Source organism: Aplidium turbinatum, chromosome 7 (genome assembly GCF_918807975.1).
Source record: "Aplidium turbinatum chromosome 7, kaAplTurb1.1, whole genome shotgun sequence".
NCBI classification, from domain to species: domain Eukaryota; kingdom Metazoa; phylum Chordata; class Ascidiacea; order Aplousobranchia; family Polyclinidae; genus Aplidium; species Aplidium turbinatum.
The window spans coordinates 24,938,643-24,958,396 of NC_137478.1; the positions used below are offsets into that span (position 1 = coordinate 24,938,643).

General features: G+C 40.0%; 1 protein-coding gene across 1 annotated transcript; it reads right to left on the reverse strand.

Annotated features, from left to right (window-relative positions):
- Nucleotides 1-444: 444 nt before the first annotated feature.
- Nucleotides 445-6,009, reverse strand: LOC145774128 (zinc transporter ZIP9-B-like). Its single transcript, XM_082585286.1, has 7 exons — nucleotides 5,833-6,009; nucleotides 5,272-5,407; nucleotides 4,982-5,056; nucleotides 4,350-4,490; nucleotides 3,787-3,971; nucleotides 2,738-2,872; nucleotides 445-2,068 (listed from the first exon to the last, which is right to left on the reverse strand). The coding sequence occupies exons 1-7, from the start codon at nucleotides 5,926-5,928 to the stop codon at nucleotides 1,856-1,858; spliced, it is 981 nt and encodes a 326-aa protein (XP_082441412.1). The 5' UTR covers nucleotides 5,929-6,009; the 3' UTR covers nucleotides 445-1,855.
- Nucleotides 6,010-19,754: the final 13,745 nt, after the last annotated feature.

Here is a 19,754-nt window from a genome sequence, read left to right on the forward strand (position 1 = left end):
AGGCTACTAGAGAAGTTGGGATGCAGCAGTGATAGCTGATTACTGTGGGAACCCGCAAAAACCGCCCTGATTCTGCATACTCGAGGAAGTATTCAATGAAGTAGAATTACTTCGACGATCTGAAAATAAAATACCCTAAAAATGTTAAAAAATTCTGGTCACGTGTTTCAGATACCTACTTGATACGTAAACAAAGGTTAACATCTCATCTCAGTTAATAAAAGTTACCATATCTCAAACACTAAAAAACTAAATACGTTATACTGGAATCAGCGCCCAAATATATTCCAGAATAAGTCTGAAATCCTAGGCATCGAATTTCGTGTTGACCAGTGAATCAAAAAACGGCAGAGGAATGATTTGAAAAGCTTACGAAGATGAATGAATATTGAATAAGCACACTGGCAAGCATTGGCAATTATGTTACAAATCCTCTTCTAAATACCATAGTGTATTTTTCGTGTACGGTTTGCATTGAGTGGACAAGAAGCAATCTTCGTGTCGAACATTGACGTCGAATCAACGTCTGTTCTGACAAGTCAGTCTTCTTCATGAGGACTTGTAGACAACTAGTTGTTGGCACTGTACTAACACATCATTGCAATGAAAATACAGCATGTAAGAGCACAATGCATTCTATTCCACGCGTCAATACAAGCTTTCAAAAAGTAACAAATAAAATCACAATATACGGGAAATGAACTACTGTAATGTCAAATGCCAAGTAAAATATTGAACAAATGGTTATATATATACTGTAGGTCGCCATGGTTGACACCAATCGTTTGAAAAATAGACTGAAAATGAAATGAACTTCTTGCCTATGAACCACCATATTTTATATTGGAAGATGTTCACTGTTTAAGCACCATATTACGCTCACATGGAGGGAAGGTAATCGTTGTAAAGGTAACCAAAGATTCAGATAGTGAAGGGGAGGATGAAAATAGCGTGGTGAAGCAATTGAACTAACTCTCACAGAGCAAAAAAGCAACGTTCTCGACAAAGAATAAAGTGATTCATAAACTCAACATCTGCCGCAGTGTACTTCAAACAAGTGAAAGCAAAAAATATTTTGAAAACAAATGCAACACACCATGACGTCATAGCATTACAACTACATGTATTCGCACATTCTGTTGCGGATATCCGCTACCTGACACTCTGAAAAATTATAATTAAGAAGTACGAGAATATTTTTATTTAAAATAAGAAAAACTGTTTCGAACACATCGAGCTCATGAAGCTTTTCCAAAACCTAAAAGCTATTCAAAAAGCACTTAAGTGCAGTAACGTAAGCATTACAAAATTGCTGCAAGACTTCGTTACAGAATCTATACAAGACCTAGAAGCCGTAGACTGTGAAAGTGATTGAAAACCTTTCGATGTTGGTTAAGGTGCCACAGTATTTGGCTATAGTGTTCAGATACGGTATCGTTCAATTGATAACAAAATTGCCCAGCCTGAGCCTACAGCTCATCATCATCATCATCAACCAATTTAGATTATACAGGCCATGAATTAATCCTCATGTCGAGGGTGTGGCCTGTCTGTCTGTCAAGAACGAAGTCTTCTCCTCCACACTTCGCGATTTATTGGGTTGGCAGAGTCCATGTTCAGGGCTACAAGGTCACGTTTTACAAGTTCTTCCCAAGAAAGTTTTGGTCTACCTTGACCCCGCTGTGCTGCGATGTTGACACATCTGACCTGTGAGATCCAGCTTGAGCTGCGCTCAACGTGACCAAGCCATCTCAGTCTGCCTAATTGGAGAACTTCACTGAGCTACCTATAAATAATCTAAATTACTGCTGACATTGCACAATACGTAAAAATCAATTGAAAATGCGATAGCCCATCAGCCATGGCTGTGACTGATGTTCAAAAATAAAGGCAACAAACTCCCTGCAACCAGCACAGCAACTTCGCAAAGACTTAATCGTTTGTTCCCGTTGCTTGCATGCGACAGTTCTGGCAGTACATGGACAGTAGCAACATAAAGAAATGTTCCGGCTGAAAAGAGCATGGCGACTCCAGTAGCATTGACATCAGTTAAGGCTTGTTTATCGTCCTGAAAAACAATGGAATATATACATAAGTTATCTTGGCCTTTCATGAATAAAACATCATCTGTGTGTCTTCAATGACGAGTATAAACATATCAGGGTATCTCTAGGGTGGTAAAAGATAAATCCTCGGCCCCAAAGAATGAAACCAGAAGTCCCAACATCATCCAGCTCAACGTTGAAGGACTTATGACTGGAAAAATCGACGTCTCACTCTCAGTACGACGTCGTACGTCACAAAAATCGACGTCGTAGAATAGACTGGCTGCTCTCAGCAGCGTTTCTGTGTAGTCAGGAAAAATATCATCAATTTGGAGTGGTCAAAGAATAGACTCCCAGTCCTAAAAGCCTCAAGAACGAAGGTTGTCAACCGGAGATCAATTTTACCAATGAAGGGGTCAATTTGTTCAAGCAGGAAGAGCAAACGCATGGCCAGTGCATGACATGACAAAATTCTATTCGAAAATAGCTGGTGAGGAAGAGAAGGTGAAATGGAATCTTAAATTTGAACTAAAATTTTCGTTACGACCTTTGATGCATGTTAGATTTCTAAACTGCATGGCTTAGATATGTTTGTTAGGCTATTTATTATGCTTGACACAGGAACAACATTAAATTTCGCTGTGTCACAACACCAATAAACAATAACACGACACCAGCTACATCTTACCAACCTGATTTAGAAAGGAATAGGTAATAATTGTTAAAATGGGGGCAGCTAATGCAAACATCAACAAGTGTCTCTTTACTTTTCTTGCTTCTAAGCCTTCATGGACCAAAAATGATACAAGACCAAACGCAGCAGGAGCCTAGAAACATAAATCATTGCAAGAGAGCCGTGGCGATGAACCAGTTCAGTTTTGTTTGGTCTGTTGAAAAACTAAAGTGGACGATTTTGCGTTTCGTTTACCACCAACACATGTAGTGCTATAGCGAAAGGTTAGTGTTAGACAGGCCAAAATAGCTTAAATAAGGTTACTGAACAAGCAGTGTCACAGTCCTTCTTAAGTCTTCGTGATTTTATGCAAAACATTGACGGGGGGGGTCAGTTATACTTTTAGCTTGTAATTACTGCTTTGCTTTGTTAATAATGTTGCTTCAAAAACAAATTGGTATCAAAATTGTAGTTTGTGGGTGTATTTCAGCCATTTATGCACCACATGGCCTGGATTTCTGGATATAGCACAATGTGTATGTGAAATAAACGCAACGTCAAATCTTTCACTTCTGACAAAAGTAAAAATTTATTGTTATCATATCTCACAAACCTGACGCGATAGGATGAATCTGAGGTCAGGTACGGATTCAGCACCTCAAAATTACTCTAAATCAGTTTTCAAAGTTCATACAGCAAAAATCGTAGACCAGCGTAATAATCGAAGAACTGGTTTCAAAAAGCTTCATATTTGCATCCATCTTCGCATAATATTTAAACTAGGTGCGCACCTCTATAAAACTAAGAAAAAAATGGATAGCAACGTCAACAGATGAATACTTAAAGTTTTCTAAATAACCAAAAAGTCTGGATTTTTCAAAATGGAGACCAATCTTCAAACACACCAGGTTAAGTTGCGAAAGCAGGAGCTCTCTGCGATGAAAGTTGAAACCTTGCGCTTTGCTAGAAACTACTACACTAGTGTGTGTAGTGCCTCAGTGTCAATTCTCTAACTCGTGCTATTTTATGGGCTTTACCAACGTCGTTTCAGCATGAATCAAAACTTACTTTATGAAGCATAATGGCCAAAAATACAATAATCTGTAGATCTTGTCTTTCTGTGCTGGCTGCGGCTCCCAGTGCGATACCATCAGCAGCAGCGTGAACCACAAGCCCAATGGTTGCTGTGTGGCTTTTCGACCTTTGGTCAGCTTGTGATCGTGAAGTGCCCACTTTACTTTGATTAAGTTCATCTTCGAACAGAAGAGTTTAAGAGACGAGCTTATCTCCGGGTAGTTTCGAGGCAGTAAAAATCATAAATTTCTGGTCAAACCGGTTTAATGCTGCGAACCGAAAGCGTTCTGATATATTTTTTTGTTCAGTAAACAATATGACTTGTCAGATTATTATTCAACGCAGCCAGACGACTCAATAAAGGCTATGAGGCTTTCAATTATCGTGCAATTGCAAGCTTTTTTTTGTTATTTTACAATGCATTGAAACTTCGTTAGAAACAAAGCAAGTTAATACTGAGTAGGAAAGCCTCTATATCAAGATCACATTCCTGGCTTTCCAATTTCATATTTTGTCACACCGTTCAGGAGAAACTGTTAACGCGGAAGTTGTCTTACCTAATCGGATATTATCTGGTGCATGAGAGTGATTGGTACCTCCGATCTGATCGACAAGCAACATAAAAACAAACCCCAAAAGCAATGCCAGACCGATTGCTTTATGAGGGCCCTCAGTGTGGGTTTTTGGTGTTCCTGTATCTGAAGACAACATTTGAATGACACGAAAAGCAACGTAACACTCGTAACAGTCAAAACTTTTTAATTAAATCTCACAACAGCACTTCAGAAAACTGATATACTGCCATGATTTATGTAACTGTTGATTGATGTCGTCTTTATTTGTCAACCAAATGACACCGGGGGTTTATTAAGTTTGACGCGGGCTAATAAAACATTCACCTGACGAGACAAATAGCAACTGGATTGACAGAAAGAAAAGTAACAGAGATTAAGCAACAAGGATTGAACTTGAAGGTCCCGCGATTATTTGCATATTAGTTCATGTGTGGCTGATGCAAGGAGGTAACATCCAATCCATCAACACTCAACAACAATAATAAAATTAAAAAAATTGTTGTTGTCTTGTGATGTTTTTGTGAATTCGAACAACACAATTTGTTTGTTATTTCGTCAATATATATTACAAATCCAGACAAAAACATATATATACATAATAATGCCTAAAGTACCTTTAAACTCAAGTTGTAAATTCTTAACTTCTGTTGAAAGCATGGCAAGTTCAAATTCATCTGCATCCTTGATTTCTGAAAAGATCAATACGTAAATCTTAAACAGGCAAATCAACCTCTATAACTTTAAACCCCCATGTTTTATGAATAAATTGCATTAACTGCACATTGATAAAGATCCACTGTATTACAAAATCCGTAAAGTTCAACACAGATGCAACTAGCAAGTTAAAACTCTATTGTATTTTAAAAACCAAACAAGAAAGAAATACTTCCATTTCCAAATATACCTTCTGACTGGTCTATATCTGAAACATGTAGAGAACGCTGATCATACATCGTGTCTACTCCTTCGGGTATAATAACCGCCAGTGCAGTACCAACCAATAATCCCGCACCAAACAGAGAAAAAAGCTGAATTTTTCTCTGAAAACACATACAAATTTGTAAATACAACTATTCTCCAACAGATGATTGCATCAACATTGCTTTCCTATCAGACGTTAAAAGCACAATATGCTACAAGACAGCACAATTGCTAATGTGTTATGAAACAGACATGAATGTAGCTGATTTCCTTTAACACGCTTAATATTCCTAACTTTTTACGTTGAAAAAGTGCTACATCAACTACAGATGTTCAGATGGATAAATGCAACCTAAGAGATATTACTAAAGATGAAAAATGAGGCAAACTAGCTTGCACCAGGGGAGTAAAACCGAAGTTTGCATCATGGACATGTCTGCCAGCATTGTATTACAGAAGCAATAAAAATAAATAACAACTTGCAACACTATTATGAAAAATTAAACCTTTAAACCTTGAATTTGTTTCATGCGAAGTTACCTACCGCTGACAAAGTAAAGGCAAGTGGTATCCAACCAGCCAATATGCATCCAAAAAACATTACAAATGACAACAAAAGCACTGTTAGAAACTCGGCCATTTTTGATAGTGCAGATAAAATTATTATTGATTTCAAATTTGCAACGTCACATTGTAAATCTTATCGATATCTAGAAATACATCAGTCAATAATATCTGTAACTCTACAACAAGCATTGTATCTGCACAAACAAATCATGATATGATGAAAATAGAATCACACCAGTAAACATTACAATACTAGGCTGTAAAACTTGAAGTTTTCATTGATTTACGCTCCTTAAAATAAGGTTACTACAGTAGCCTATTAAAAGTATTGTTCCAGAAACTATAGCTATCATATACTCAAGGACAGGTAATATATGGTAACTAGCCTCTGAAGCTGTAATTACCTGACATCATTCAAACATGACATCACATGCTCAAGTATATTTTTATGGAACGTAAGGTTGTTTAAAGTGCCCCTGACAGGTGGGATCTAAGTATAGTAACTTTTTAAAGCATTTCCTAGCGCAGAATTACACTTAGCGAACTTTTTAATCTTAACCTCTTAGCTCGACTGGTTAGGGCGTAATTTAATCAAACAACTGCTCCGCAGCGCCACCACAGGCGAAACTCCATATTTCACTGCTCTGGGACGACTTTGGTGGTATTACGTCATCCTAAGTGGACGTCGTTAGCAACGGATGAAACCAACGCTTTCTAGATGTAATTGGTGGATCACAGTTTGGTCGGAATTGGTACAAGCGGTTGCTTTTTTCGAAGATTTATTGTTTTTTGCAGTTTAATAAAACTGTACTGGATACGTTCCTACAAAAACTAAAATATACTTTAAGTGAAAAATGAAGAAATCGTGCGAATCATCATTCATATTTAATTCATCATCACTGTTCAAAAATAAATAAAAGTTCTCTCTCTCTCTCATAATGTGCCTTCAGCTGCCCATTGAAATCCTGTGTAACGGCCATCTGGATCTGGAAAATTGTTTCGGATTTGCCAAACAATGCATGACGGCATCACAATCCGATTGTTGCTTCCGAGAGCATCACCTTGTAGTATACACTCCAACACATGCCTGTAGGCATTTTTACTTTAGTGGTACTAACAAAATCATCTTCAGTGAAGTGAACATATACGACTAGTTTTGTATGGCCCATCTCACTTTCGAACACTTGAAGAAAACTTTGATCATTTTCTTCTCAGTACCTTGTTTTGTGGGAAAGTGGGAAAAGAAAGCACACGGTCTTTGTCACTGACAATGTCACATAAACAGCAATTTGTAGGCATTGCTTCAACCATAAATCAAAGGTGCTGTTTGTGAAATACTGTTGTTACACTGCAAATGGCTATAGCCAGATTAGGACAAATAAAAAAGTATGAAAATTGTAGCCCTATGAAACTGCAATTTCAATTGAATTGAGATGCTGTTTGATAAAAGTAAACTCAACCTATTTGATCGAAACCTGATAGTAATAATAAGTTCACTTTTTCATTTCGGTAATTCTTAATTTGCACATGCTTTAGATCAACAGAACCCTACACATTCACATTTTGCAGTAGCCGTACCATACTTTACCAAGTCATCACAGAGAAAGAATGTATCTTTCCCGCTTACTGTGACGCCACAGCGGTGTTGCCGTTTTTATTTTCGCAATTGAATGAGTGCCAGATTCGCCGATGTCAACGAAAGTTTGCAAGCGTGTAACTTAGTAGCCTGTTGATATTTTTTACGATTTGCTGGTCAGAAAAGTTTGTTAGTGTCATCTTTTTGGTATCTTAGGTAAATTTAGCGAATTTATTTTCCTGTCAGAGGCACTTTAAACATCATAAGCATGAACTAGACACAATATGAAAATGGCATCAAAGCAATAACCAATTTTAGGTTAAAAATAGACATTGATAAAATGCTTTCTGCAAATGCAGTGGCTATATTTACCTCATATGGTAGACAGACATGGCCTCTGAGGCTATGATCTCCAAACACTTAGCATAACTTTTTTTTTCTTCTTTTGCTGACTCAACACTGAAGAAAAGCTGGCTTTAAATACCCTCTTTGTTTTCTATGCATAGATGCAAAAGTTTACATATATATATAATTATACATCAAATATAGTAATAACTATATAATTGATTTAATTCGCTCTGCTTTACCTTTTAGCTTAGCATTGAGCACTTTTTGTAGTATTAATAGTTTTCATTGTTTTATATTATATTATATAGGGGTGTTCAATTTCGATTTTCGATTTCGATTAAGGTGATATTCGAAATTCGTTTTTCGTATCGGACATATTCGAAATTATAGTAGCCCTTTCGGCTGAACGCGGTTGAAAGTAACGCGAGTGGCACGAAATCTGTCTTGTCGCATTTCACAAGCGAAAAAAGACTTCGACGCATGTGCATCGTCGATCACGTGACTATCACCCGTTTTCGCGGGTCCAACGGCCAGGGATGCCAGGTTGGCATTTTTAATGCCAAATTTCTCTCAAGAATGAAGATAGCTAGGTTGTGCAATAGCAGAAAGTGTAGGCTGAGCTTTCTTGCAGTTTTATCCATTTTTTACTGAATCTATAGGCGCCTAAGCCGTGAGGGCAGGGCCATAGCCAGACCGCAGAGCAAGGGGGGGAAACTTTTTTTAGGGGGGGGGCCAAAAAAATTTAAATGGGCAAAATCATTATAATTGTAGCTGTTGCTTGAGAATGTTGAGATTTTGCCGAGGGGGGACGAAATTTTTTTCAGGGGAAGCGAGGCCCCCCTGGCTGGCTGTGGGCCTGCGTGAGTGCCAGGCTCCCACGCATATTTTTGTGTGGGGGCAACTTTTTATGCTGTATTGAATATTGATACATAAAACAATAGATGAACTAGCGATCGGCAGCAGGAAAACATTTTTGAATGCAAATCGTAATAGCTTCGCGATAAATAATCATCAATCACTATGAACGAGTTGCGATGCTACAATCCAACACCAGACAACAAAATCTGTCATTTTTACATTGATTTAATGTCTGCAGACGTTGAATCAATGTAAAAATGACTGATTTTGTTGCCTGGGACAGCAAAAATCTACCATTTTGTGTCGATTCAATGTCATCAGATGTTGAATGCACCCAAAAACAACATAATTTGCTACGTAGACGGAGCGTGCGTTTAGTTTTATGCGCTTGCAAACATGCTCGATGTCGCTTTCGAGTTGAAACCTCTGCACTCTGCAGTGAAATGTCGCGGCAGTGAATCGCTCGCTGTGAAAATGAACTTGAAGTGTTTGGGATCCCAGCGACCTCGGCTCCAGCGGAGCGATCGTTTTCAAAAACTGGCCTGACCTTCACGAAGCTGAGATCCCGACTGACGTGTGACCATGTCGATCAGCTTGTGTTCATAAACACTAACATGGGCCTGGAGCTGTAGACGTTATTTTGTGTTCTTTTTTTGCAAATTTTCATGGCTTTTTTTCGTGTTTTCTAGCGAATTTTCATGTCGTTTCTTTCAATAAAATATCATTTTGCAGTTTGGTGAATTGTTGTGATATTCGAAATCGAAATTCGGAAATTGAAAACAAATTGAATTTCGAATATTCAAATACTCGAAATTGAACACCCCTAATATTATATATATAATACTGTATTTGGCTGTTTCAAAGTACTAATCGTGTAGTCTAGGATTTGAGAAATACCTTTGCCACAATGCCACACCTTCAACACAACCAAAGCGAGCAGAAATAGTTTTGCTTGCCCAGACGCTTTTTCAAATAGGTCAACAACACATTTCTCAACTTTTTTTAACATTTTAATATATGTGAAGAAAGGCGTTCTTCCCGGCTATCAGCACAAGGCTGATTACTCACTAGCACAGCGAGCAGCAGTAACGCTTCGCTAACCAGAACGGTGTAGCTTCCACGCTAGCCATAAAGACCTCCAATTAAACGTTTAAGTTATTTTGGCAGCCGATTGTAGCATCGAATAGACAGCGATAGACACGTGTTTCGCCCATGAGGCTGGGCTCATCAGTATCGCACCGTATTCTTGCCACTTGAGTAATCGACCGCCGCTTTACCAGTCAGTTTAACTCTTATCTTTGTGGAAAGAAAGAGCCAACAAAACCAGCAGGTGCCTGGGGTGGGTTATGTGAAGAAAGGCGTTCTTCCCGGCTATCAGCACAAGGCTGATTACTCACTAGCACAGCGAGCAGCAGTAACGCTTCGCTAACCAGAACGGTGTAGCTTCCACGCTAGCCATAAAGACCTCCAATTAAACGTTTAAGTTATTTTGGCAGCCGATTGTAGCATCGAATAGACAGCGATAGACACGTGTTTCGCCCATGAGGCTGGGCTCGTCAGTATCGCACCGTATTCTTGCCACTTGAGTAATCGACCGCCGCTTTACCAGTCAGTTTAACTCTTATCTTTGTGGAAAGAAAGAGCCAACAAAACCAGCAGGTGCCTGGGGTGGGTTATGTGAAGAAAGGCGTTCTTCCCGGCTATCAGCACAAGGCTGATTACTCACTAGCACAGCGAGCAGCAGTAACGCTTCGCTAACCAGAACGGTGTAGCTTCCACGCTAGCCATAAAGACCTCCAATTAAACGTTTAAGTTATTTTGGCAGCCGATTGTAGCATCGAATAGACAGCGATAGACACGTGTTTCGCCCATGAGGCTGGGCTCATCAGTATCGCACCGTATTCTTGCCACTTGAGTAATCGACCGCCGCTTTACCAGTCAGTTTAACTCTTATCTTTGTGGAAAGAAAGAGCCAACAAAACCAGCAGGTGCCTGGGGTGGGTTATGTGAAGAAAGGCGTTCTTCCCGGCTATCAGCACAAGGCTGATTACTCACTAGCACAGCGAGCAGCAGTAACGCTTCGCTAACCAGAACGGTGTAGCTTCCACGCTAGCCATAAAGACCTCCAATTAAACGTTTAAGTTATTTTGGCAGCCGATTGTAGCATCGAATAGACAGCGATAGACACGTGTTTCGCCCATGAGGCTGGGCTCATCAGTATCGCACCGTATTCTTGCCACTTGAGTAATCGACCGCCACTTTACCAGTCAGTTTAACTCTTATCTTTGTGGAAAGAAAGAGCCAACAAAACCAGCAGGTGCCTGGGGTGGGTTATGTGAAGAAAGGCGTTCTTCCCGGCTATCAGCACAAGGCTGATTACTCACTAGCACAGCGAGCAGCAGTAACGCTTCGCTAACCAGAACGGTGTAGCTTCCACGCTAGCCATAAAGACCTCCAATTAAACGTTTAAGTTATTTTGGCAGCCGATTGTAGCATCGAATAGACAGCGATAGACACGTGTTTCGCCCATGAGGCTGGGCTCATCAGTATCGCACCGTATTCTTGCCACTTGAGTAATCGACCGCCGCTTTACCAGTCAGTTTAACTCTTATCTTTGTGGAAAGAAAGAGCCAACAAAACCAGCAGGTGCCTGGGGTGGGTTATGTGAAGAAAGGCGTTCTTCCCGGCTATCAGCACAAGGCTGATTACTCACTAGCACAGCGAGCAGCAGTAACGCTTCGCTAACCAGAACGGTGTAGCTTCCACGCTAGCCATAAAGACCTCCAATTAAACGTTTAAGTTATTTTGGCAGCCGATTGTAGCATCGAATAGACAGCGATAGACACGTGTTTCGCCCATGAGGCTGGGCTCATCAGTATCGCACCGTATTCTTGCCACTTGAGTAATCGACCGCCGCTTTACCAGTCAGTTTAACTCTTATCTTTGTGGAAAGAAAGAGCCAACAAAACCAGCAGGTGCCTGGGGTGGGTTATGTGAAGAAAGGCGTTCTTCCCGGCTATCAGCACAAGGCTGATTACTCACTGTGAGTAATCAGCCTTGTGCTGATAGCCGGGAAGAACGCCTTTCTTCACATAACCCACCCCAGGCACCTGCTGGTTTTGTTGGCTCTTTCTTTCCACAAAGATAAGAGTTAAACTGACTGGTAAAGCGGCGGTCGATTACTCAAGTGGCAAGAATACGGTGCGATACTGACGAGCCCAGCCTCATGGGCGAAACACGTGTCTATCGCTGTCTATTCGATGCTACAATCGGCTGCCAAAATAACTTAAACGTTTAATTGGAGGTCTTTATGGCTAGCGTGGAAGCTACACCGTTCTGGTTAGCGAAGCGTTACTGCTGCTCGCTGTGCTAGTGAGTAATCAGCCTTGTGCTGATAGCCGGGAAGAACGCCTTTTTTCACATAACCCACCCCAGGCACCTGCTGGTTTTGTTGGCTCTTTCTTTCCACAAAGATAAGAGTTAAACTGACTGGTAAAGCGGCGGTCGATTACTCAAGTGGCAAGAATACGGTGCGATACTGATGAGCCCAGCCTCATGGGCGAAACACGTGTCTATCGCTGTCTATTCGATGCTACAATCGGCTGCCAAAATAACTTAAACGTTTAATTGGAGGTCTTTATGGCTAGCGTGGAAGCTACACCGTTCTGGTTAGCGAAGCGTTACTGCTGCTCGCTGTGCTAGTGAGTAATCAGCCTTGTGCTGATAGCCGGGAAGAACGCCTTTCTTCACATAACCCACCCCAGGCACCTGCTGGTTTTGTTGGCTCTTTCTTTCCACAAAGATAAGAGTTAAACTGACTGGTAAAGCGGCGGTCGATTACTCAAGTGGCAAGAATACGGTGCGATACTGATGAGCCCAGCCTCATGGGCGAAACACGTGTCTATCGCTGTCTATTCGATGCTACAATCGGCTGCCAAAATAACTTAAACGTTTAATTGGAGGTCTTTATGGCTAGCGTGGAAGCTACACCGTTCTGGTTAGCGAAGCGTTACTGCTGCTCGCTGTGCTAGTGAGTAATCAGCCTTGTGCTGATAGCCGGGAAGAACGCCTTTCTTCACATAACCCACCCCAGGCACCTGCTGGTTTTGTTGGCTCTTTCTTTCCACAAAGATAAGAGTTAAACTGACTGGTAAAGCGGCGGTCGATTACTCAAGTGGCAAGAATACGGTGCGATACTGATGAGCCCAGCCTCATGGGCGAAACACGTGTCTATCGCTGTCTATTCGATGCTACAATCGGCTGCCAAAATAACTTAAACGTTTAATTGGAGGTCTTTATGGCTAGCGTGGAAGCTACACCGTTCTGGTTAGCGAAGCGTTACTGCTGCTCGCTGTGCTAGTGAGTAATCAGCCTTGTGCTGATAGCCGGGAAGAACGCCTTTCTTCACATAACCCACCCCAGGCACCTGCTGGTTTTGTTGGCTCTTTCTTTCCACAAAGATAAGAGTTAAACTGACTGGTAAAGCGGCGGTCGATTACTCAAGTGGCAAGAATACGGTGCGATACTGATGAGCCCAGCCTCATGGGCGAAACACGTGTCTATCGCTGTCTATTCGATGCTACAATCGGCTGCCAAAATAACTTAAACGTTTAATTGGAGGTCTTTATGGCTAGCGTGGAAGCTACACCGTTCTGGTTAGCGAAGCGTTACTGCTGCTCGCTGTGCTAGTGAGTAATCAGCCTTGTGCTGATAGCCGGGAAGAACGCCTTTCTTCACATAACCCACCCCAGGCACCTGCTGGTTTTGTTGGCTCTTTCTTTCCACAAAGATAAGAGTTAAACTGACTGGTAAAGCGGCGGTCGATTACTCAAGTGGCAAGAATACGGTGCGATACTGATGAGCCCAGCCTCATGGGCGAAACACGTGTCTATCGCTGTCTATTCGATGCTACAATCGGCTGCCAAAATAACTTAAAAATTTTAATATATAATAATATATATATAAACATTAAAATTTTAACAAAAATAACAGTAGCCTGCCATCTTTATCCCTGACATTCCACACCAAATTTTGCTTCAATTAGCAACATTGGCAGTAGACTAATAAAAATATTGTTCAAACAAATTATATATAAATGCGTTGAAATTTTAAGACACGAAACAATTTAAAAATATAAGCAAATCTCATTTGATAGTAAAAACGGTAGATTCCGTTAAATGCTCTTGATTATTTGCAGGAGCATTTGCAACATTGGTAGTTTTATTTAAAGTTTGAAAAACCTCCTTTGTCTCATTAGCAGGGGTGCCCAGCCCAACCTTTTTTGACCTACGATCTACTTTGTAAAACCAATTGCCTGAGGTCAACCAAATCATCTTAACTGGTTTTAAACTAAACTTTACATGTAAAATGTTTCAGAAAAGTGATGTTGAGTTAAAGGCATGTACAATGAGGTGAAAGGCTATATTTCAAATTTTCATGAGAAATTCAGATCTGATCAATAAATTTGATGCTACTGAAGTTATCAAAACACTGGAATTGTTTTATCATTTGAGTATACACCAGTTAGGAGAAAAAAAGGAGAATATTTAACGATAAGAACTTAGATGATACAATAAAAGAACCAATGCACAAAATTAGTGTGGAAACCTTCTTTGCTGTTTCAGAGATGGCTAATAAAGTAAATTAAAAAGCAAAAAAACATTTTCAGCAATAGCTTACATTTTTCTTTTTGTTTATATAAGCCTATAACATCTACAATCTACATGTTTGAAAAAAAAACATGACAAGATATTTGGAAATTTTGCAACTATTTTGAAATGATCTGCTGACGATGCACCTATCGATAACAGATCCTCTTTCTTGAAATATTTTAGAAGTTCTATACAGTAGAAAATAAAAAAGTTGTAACAATCTTCCTAGTAGTAAACGCTTTAATGACTTTATCGTCTTATCTTTAGCAATGCAGAAATATTCCAAAGCAAAATGGCGTTGAGTTTAAATGAGTTAATGCTGCAACAAAACGTAGACTTAGGTGTACTGTTAACCAGATAGCTATATTCAAAAATCAAAACAAATATTTGTTTCTTGGCAGCCGATCTTCTTGCTGGATGTGATGCCCTCAGCGTTCAGCTGTAAGTGCAGCCGATTGTGCAGTGAGAAGGAATTGAGAGCGAGACACATGTTTTACTCACACAAATGTTTCAAAAATTACCGCCTTTAACAAGTCACTTTTTCACATAAGTACCGTAGGCTGACTCTTAACCTTAGAGCACCTTGTAAATTCCATTGCCTAATAACCAAGGCATAAAATTAGCTGTATACCTACACAACTAGGTCTAAGCAAAAACTTTGATAGCTTATATACCGGTACTCAACTCAAAATCTTTGGTTCGAACCAATACTTGGTTGGTTTCGAATCTTTATCCTCCGACTGACAAAGCCTCTGATAGGTTCTTCTTGACATTTTCGCATAAATGTACCCCAGTTACTGAGATTGGTAGATTTTAGAAGTGTTGTTTCCTTGGAATTATTATATTCACTAAGTGCCGCTGAATGGAGAGCAGTCCAGATACAATGATCAGGCGGATAATCACTGAGCTAACACAACCAATTATTGATTTAGGGTCAAAACATACAAGCGATGCTTAGAGAATTAGGCTTTGATAAGCATTTAAAATTTGCTGAAGAGAAAACCGTGAAAATTAGTTTAGCCTAGTTGCCAATAAAATCTTTGCATCCAATTCAACTAACCTAAAGTTTCTACGTACGACTTGCTATTGCTACCATGGACTTGAGTTGGAGCTGAACTTAATGAATAAGAATAATGATTGTCTGGCAAACAAGTTTGCCAGATGTTTTTTGACTGATTGATTGAATCTTTATCCTCGGACTGGGAAAGCTTCTTGCAGAGCTTAATCCTGGCAGTTTCGCGTACTTGTAGAGGCTTTGAATCACTGACGCAGGCCCGGTCACCGAGATTGACAGAGTGAAGTTTCCGATTGTTGAAGTCTTGTTGCCGGGGAATTATTTAGGGTTGCCAGAGGTTAATATACAAAAGAGCCCAAGCTTATGCAAAAAGTAGCCCAAAAGTAGCCCAATTTTTTTGGGGGTTCTAAAATGGAGCCCAAGCAAAGAGATAGATAGGCTATTATACAAAATACTTCCAGAGCGCTTGATCATCAGTCCCAAATTATAAGTGTTTTTTCCAGTTCCGTTCTTTACATCTTTCAGACAGATTGGCAACCATATGCATTCACTCAACTGTTTGTTAAAATAACTACAAACAAGTACCTAAACACAAAAAATGGTTTAATTTCTTTTCGTGATGAGCTAACGCAAGGGTGGGAAACCTATGGCTCTTTTGAAGACGGCATCTGGCTCGCAAAAAAAAATCTTTTAAAGTGCAAACCGCAAAAGTTTTATCTTAACTTTTCATTACAATTTAGAGCTGAAAATGCGCTCAGAATGCACCAAATTAATTGTAATTTTTCATTTTTTTCTGGTGGGGAAAACCCCCCCCGCTGTTTTTCTCCTCTTGCCAAGACACGTTCCTACTTTCAAAACTTCACCAGTGCCACCACGTGTTAATTGTATTAAGTGTTAAGGCATTGCAGTATAACCTACGGCTCTCACGAAAATGTATTTCCAAAAATGCAGCTTTAATGCCATGGCTCTCTTACTTAAAAAGGTTCCCGACCACTGAGCTAACGCTTCAAAAGTGTTCCCCTCAAGCAGTGGCGTAGCAACGCAATATGCCGCCCTTGGATTTTTGCACGAAACGCCCCTTATTTGTTCTGAAACCTTTCGGGCCCTAGCTTGATTATCACAACTCTCATGTTATGAGTTAATGTTTCTGGCCAAGTAGCCACATCGTTATGAGAATAAAAGATAGCATCTGTTTTATCTTTATCTGACAGTGTTTCATTCACAGGCTGACTTCTTTCAACGATCACTTTGTTATTGTTTTGCTCGAGGTAGCCTACACTTCTTCTTCCGTCTCAACTTCAAGTAGAGATTTACTGTGCTAATCTCTTCTGTTTTTTTAGCAGAGGCAATTTTTATGAACTTCAAAATGACTTCTTCATTCTTTTTAGTTCCTCTTCTCTAGCTTTCTTTTTCTTTTTAAAAAAATCTTTGCTTTCCTTTATTCTCGTCAAAGGCAAAAATTAACTGAAAAAAATTGCAACTTCAATCTTGTTCTAGAATCTGCAGCACATTAGTTAAAAGGCAGTGGCTATTTGACCGGCGCCGGTCTTTGAATCTGAAACACTATTTGACCGGTCATGACGTCACTCTATAGGCACTTCTTTCTTTTTCTCTTTCAAAGCAAAAGACGAGAAGAGTGCGTATATAACTTGTAAATTCGACGATTATCTTCAACTGATTGGATGGCGCGTGGGTTACGTCTCTGGTTGCTGTTCCAGAGGGAATGAGTTCGATACTTCGCGGAAGCGTTTTTTTTTATTTAATTTTTAACTAAATTTTGACCCGAAGTGACTCAATCGTTAGGCTGCTGCATTTTTGTAGTCAATTTTTATTTTCGGAAGCCTACAGCCCAATTTTTTATGTCTTTTCAACTATGAGTAATAAAGTCAGAGTTTTTTAATTTTCTTGAATTTGAGAATTTCTCTGGATAATTTTCCGTGACCGTGTTTTCCGAACGACCCATTACATTTTTGCGATGTGACCGTGTTTGCCGAACGACGCATTACATTTTTGCGTCGTTCGGCAAACACGGTCATATCCTCTTATGACGAATGGACCTATAGAAGTGCCTATAGAGTGACGTCCTGACCGGTCAAATAGTGTTTCAGATTCAAAGACCGGCGCCGGTCAAATAGCCACTGCCTAGTTAAAAACAATAACCATAATTGCAAATTTGCTGAGTTAAACTAAGTGATCTATTTCAGACCTAAAACTTTAAACCTTTCACTAACCTAACTCATCTTCACACATGAAGATGGAGGAATCCCGTCTATCTACCACAGACAGATGGTAAAGGTGGCAGTTGACTCGATAACCGCACGGTCCATTCCTGTCTCCTCCCGAAAGTGAAATAAACTTCAACCTAATCTAAACTTAACTACCAAAGCTAAATGCCTACAAGTTACAACAGACATTCTATCATTACTTCAATAGCATGAGTATCATTAAACTATCACAAATACCACACGGTGAGGCACAATCTAAAAAAGTTGCAAATTAGTTAACAGGGCCTAGGCATAACTTGTTTAATTTTTTAGCTTCACTTAGATCAGTGTTAACTTAGGTCGTTTAAGTCTGAGTCTCTCCAAGAATAAATTAATGTGACTGTCTTTGTTCGTTTAAACTTTAAAACGTTATCACATTTTGCCGCCCTCTAGCAATGTGCCGCCCCTGGATTTATCCACAAGATCCAATGGGTAGTTGGATCCAATGGGTAGTTACGCCACTGCCCTCAAGACCATCAACAGTTTTGATAACCCACCAAGGTCGATCAACGTAGAAAGTATCTTTTCGTCTTGTTTTTTTTTTACTCATATAAATTGTTAAAAAAAAACTTCACTAGCCTTTTTTCTCTCATCTTTCAACATTTGTAAAAACTTTATTAAGGTGTTGCGACCATGCCATAACTGATTGTCCTGCTTTGGCATCATGCACGTTATAGCGTCCGTGTTTTGTCGCTTCTACCTTTTTCTAGACCCCTGCATATGTTTGACGTTTATTGTTTTTCGTTGTGATGGTTAGAAATAAAAACAAACTGAACTGGATATCCACCTGCATTTTCATAAAAACCTGGATCACTTAAGTTGCCAGGATTGCCAGATATTAAACCCTAAACATGCACATTTTTGAAAATTGACACCTTTCTACCAAATTGGTAACCTTGCCTGATCGAGGTCTCCAAAAACGCTGCTCCTCAGTGAAATAACTAAAAATTTTAAACATACTACAAATTTTACATAAAAAGTTATTTTATATTTAAAAAAAAAAGTAGCCCAATTGGGCGCCAACCAAAAAAGCGCGCCCAACGCGAATTTTTGGCGCCTGGAGAAATCAAAAGTAGCCCAATTGGGCGTAAAAGCGCCCAATCTGGCAACCCTAGAATTATTCCATCCATCAGATGCCGCTGAATGGAGAGCAATCCTTAACGTGCGTTGCTCAAGCGCACACCCCAAGAGTCGAACCAGCGCCGCTTGATCCTGAAGCTTCTTCGTTCCAGAATTCACGCGCTAACCAATTGGGCTATCGGGGCGAACAATGTCGCTTTTAAATTTCCAGCCCAATTGCTATAAAAGTACCCCAATCGTCACAAGTGATGTGACGAACAAGACCAAAACAAGATCAAAGTATGACAAATTTGCACAAAATATACTCAAAATCGAAAGCATTTTGGTGAAAATGGTATAAAAGCAAATGAAAAAAAACCCGACTGCTAAAATTTTTCCGCAAATCTAAAACAAAACCAGTCCAGTTTAGAGGGAAACCACGGAACCGACAAGTTTGCTTGCAACTGAGACCCAGGAACTCAGGGAATGTTTAACTCAACATTCAACAAGTGAGAGTCAATCCGCACTGAGGTATGACCCTGACAAAATAGGATTGATTGTGGTCTTTGAAAGCGGTTCCAAGACTTTTTGTCCTTTCTGATGACTTAGTTGGTTAAGCGCCCGCCTTCTGCAAAATGAAGCAGCGTTGGTTCGGCTTTCCCAACGCATTAGCCCATCTGGATTGCTGTCCATTCAGCGGATGGATAATTCACTGACAACACTTCGACAGTAAGAAACATTATTCTTTCAAACTCGGTGACCAGTCTACGTCAGTGATTTAAAACCTCTGCAAGTAGCCTACGGTATGCCAAATAGCCAGGATTAAGTTCTCAAAGAAGCTTTTCAGTCCGAGTTTAAAGAATCAATTCTATCAATGTCGCTTTTTGATAATTAAACGCCAGTGCGAATGGTCTGTCAAGGTCCCGTGATGATGTTGCGGGGAAGGGTGACTCACTAGTTCTCACACCTGTTGGTCGACGTTGCCTTACATGCGAGCGTCCGATGTTGGGTTGCTTAGAGAAGGCAAGTCGACCCTTAAGTTCTATCAGAAACAACTGAGGTTTGTGGTATCGAAATACAGCAAAATCCCCAAAGTAGATAAAGCTGTTTCGTGCCACATAACACCTC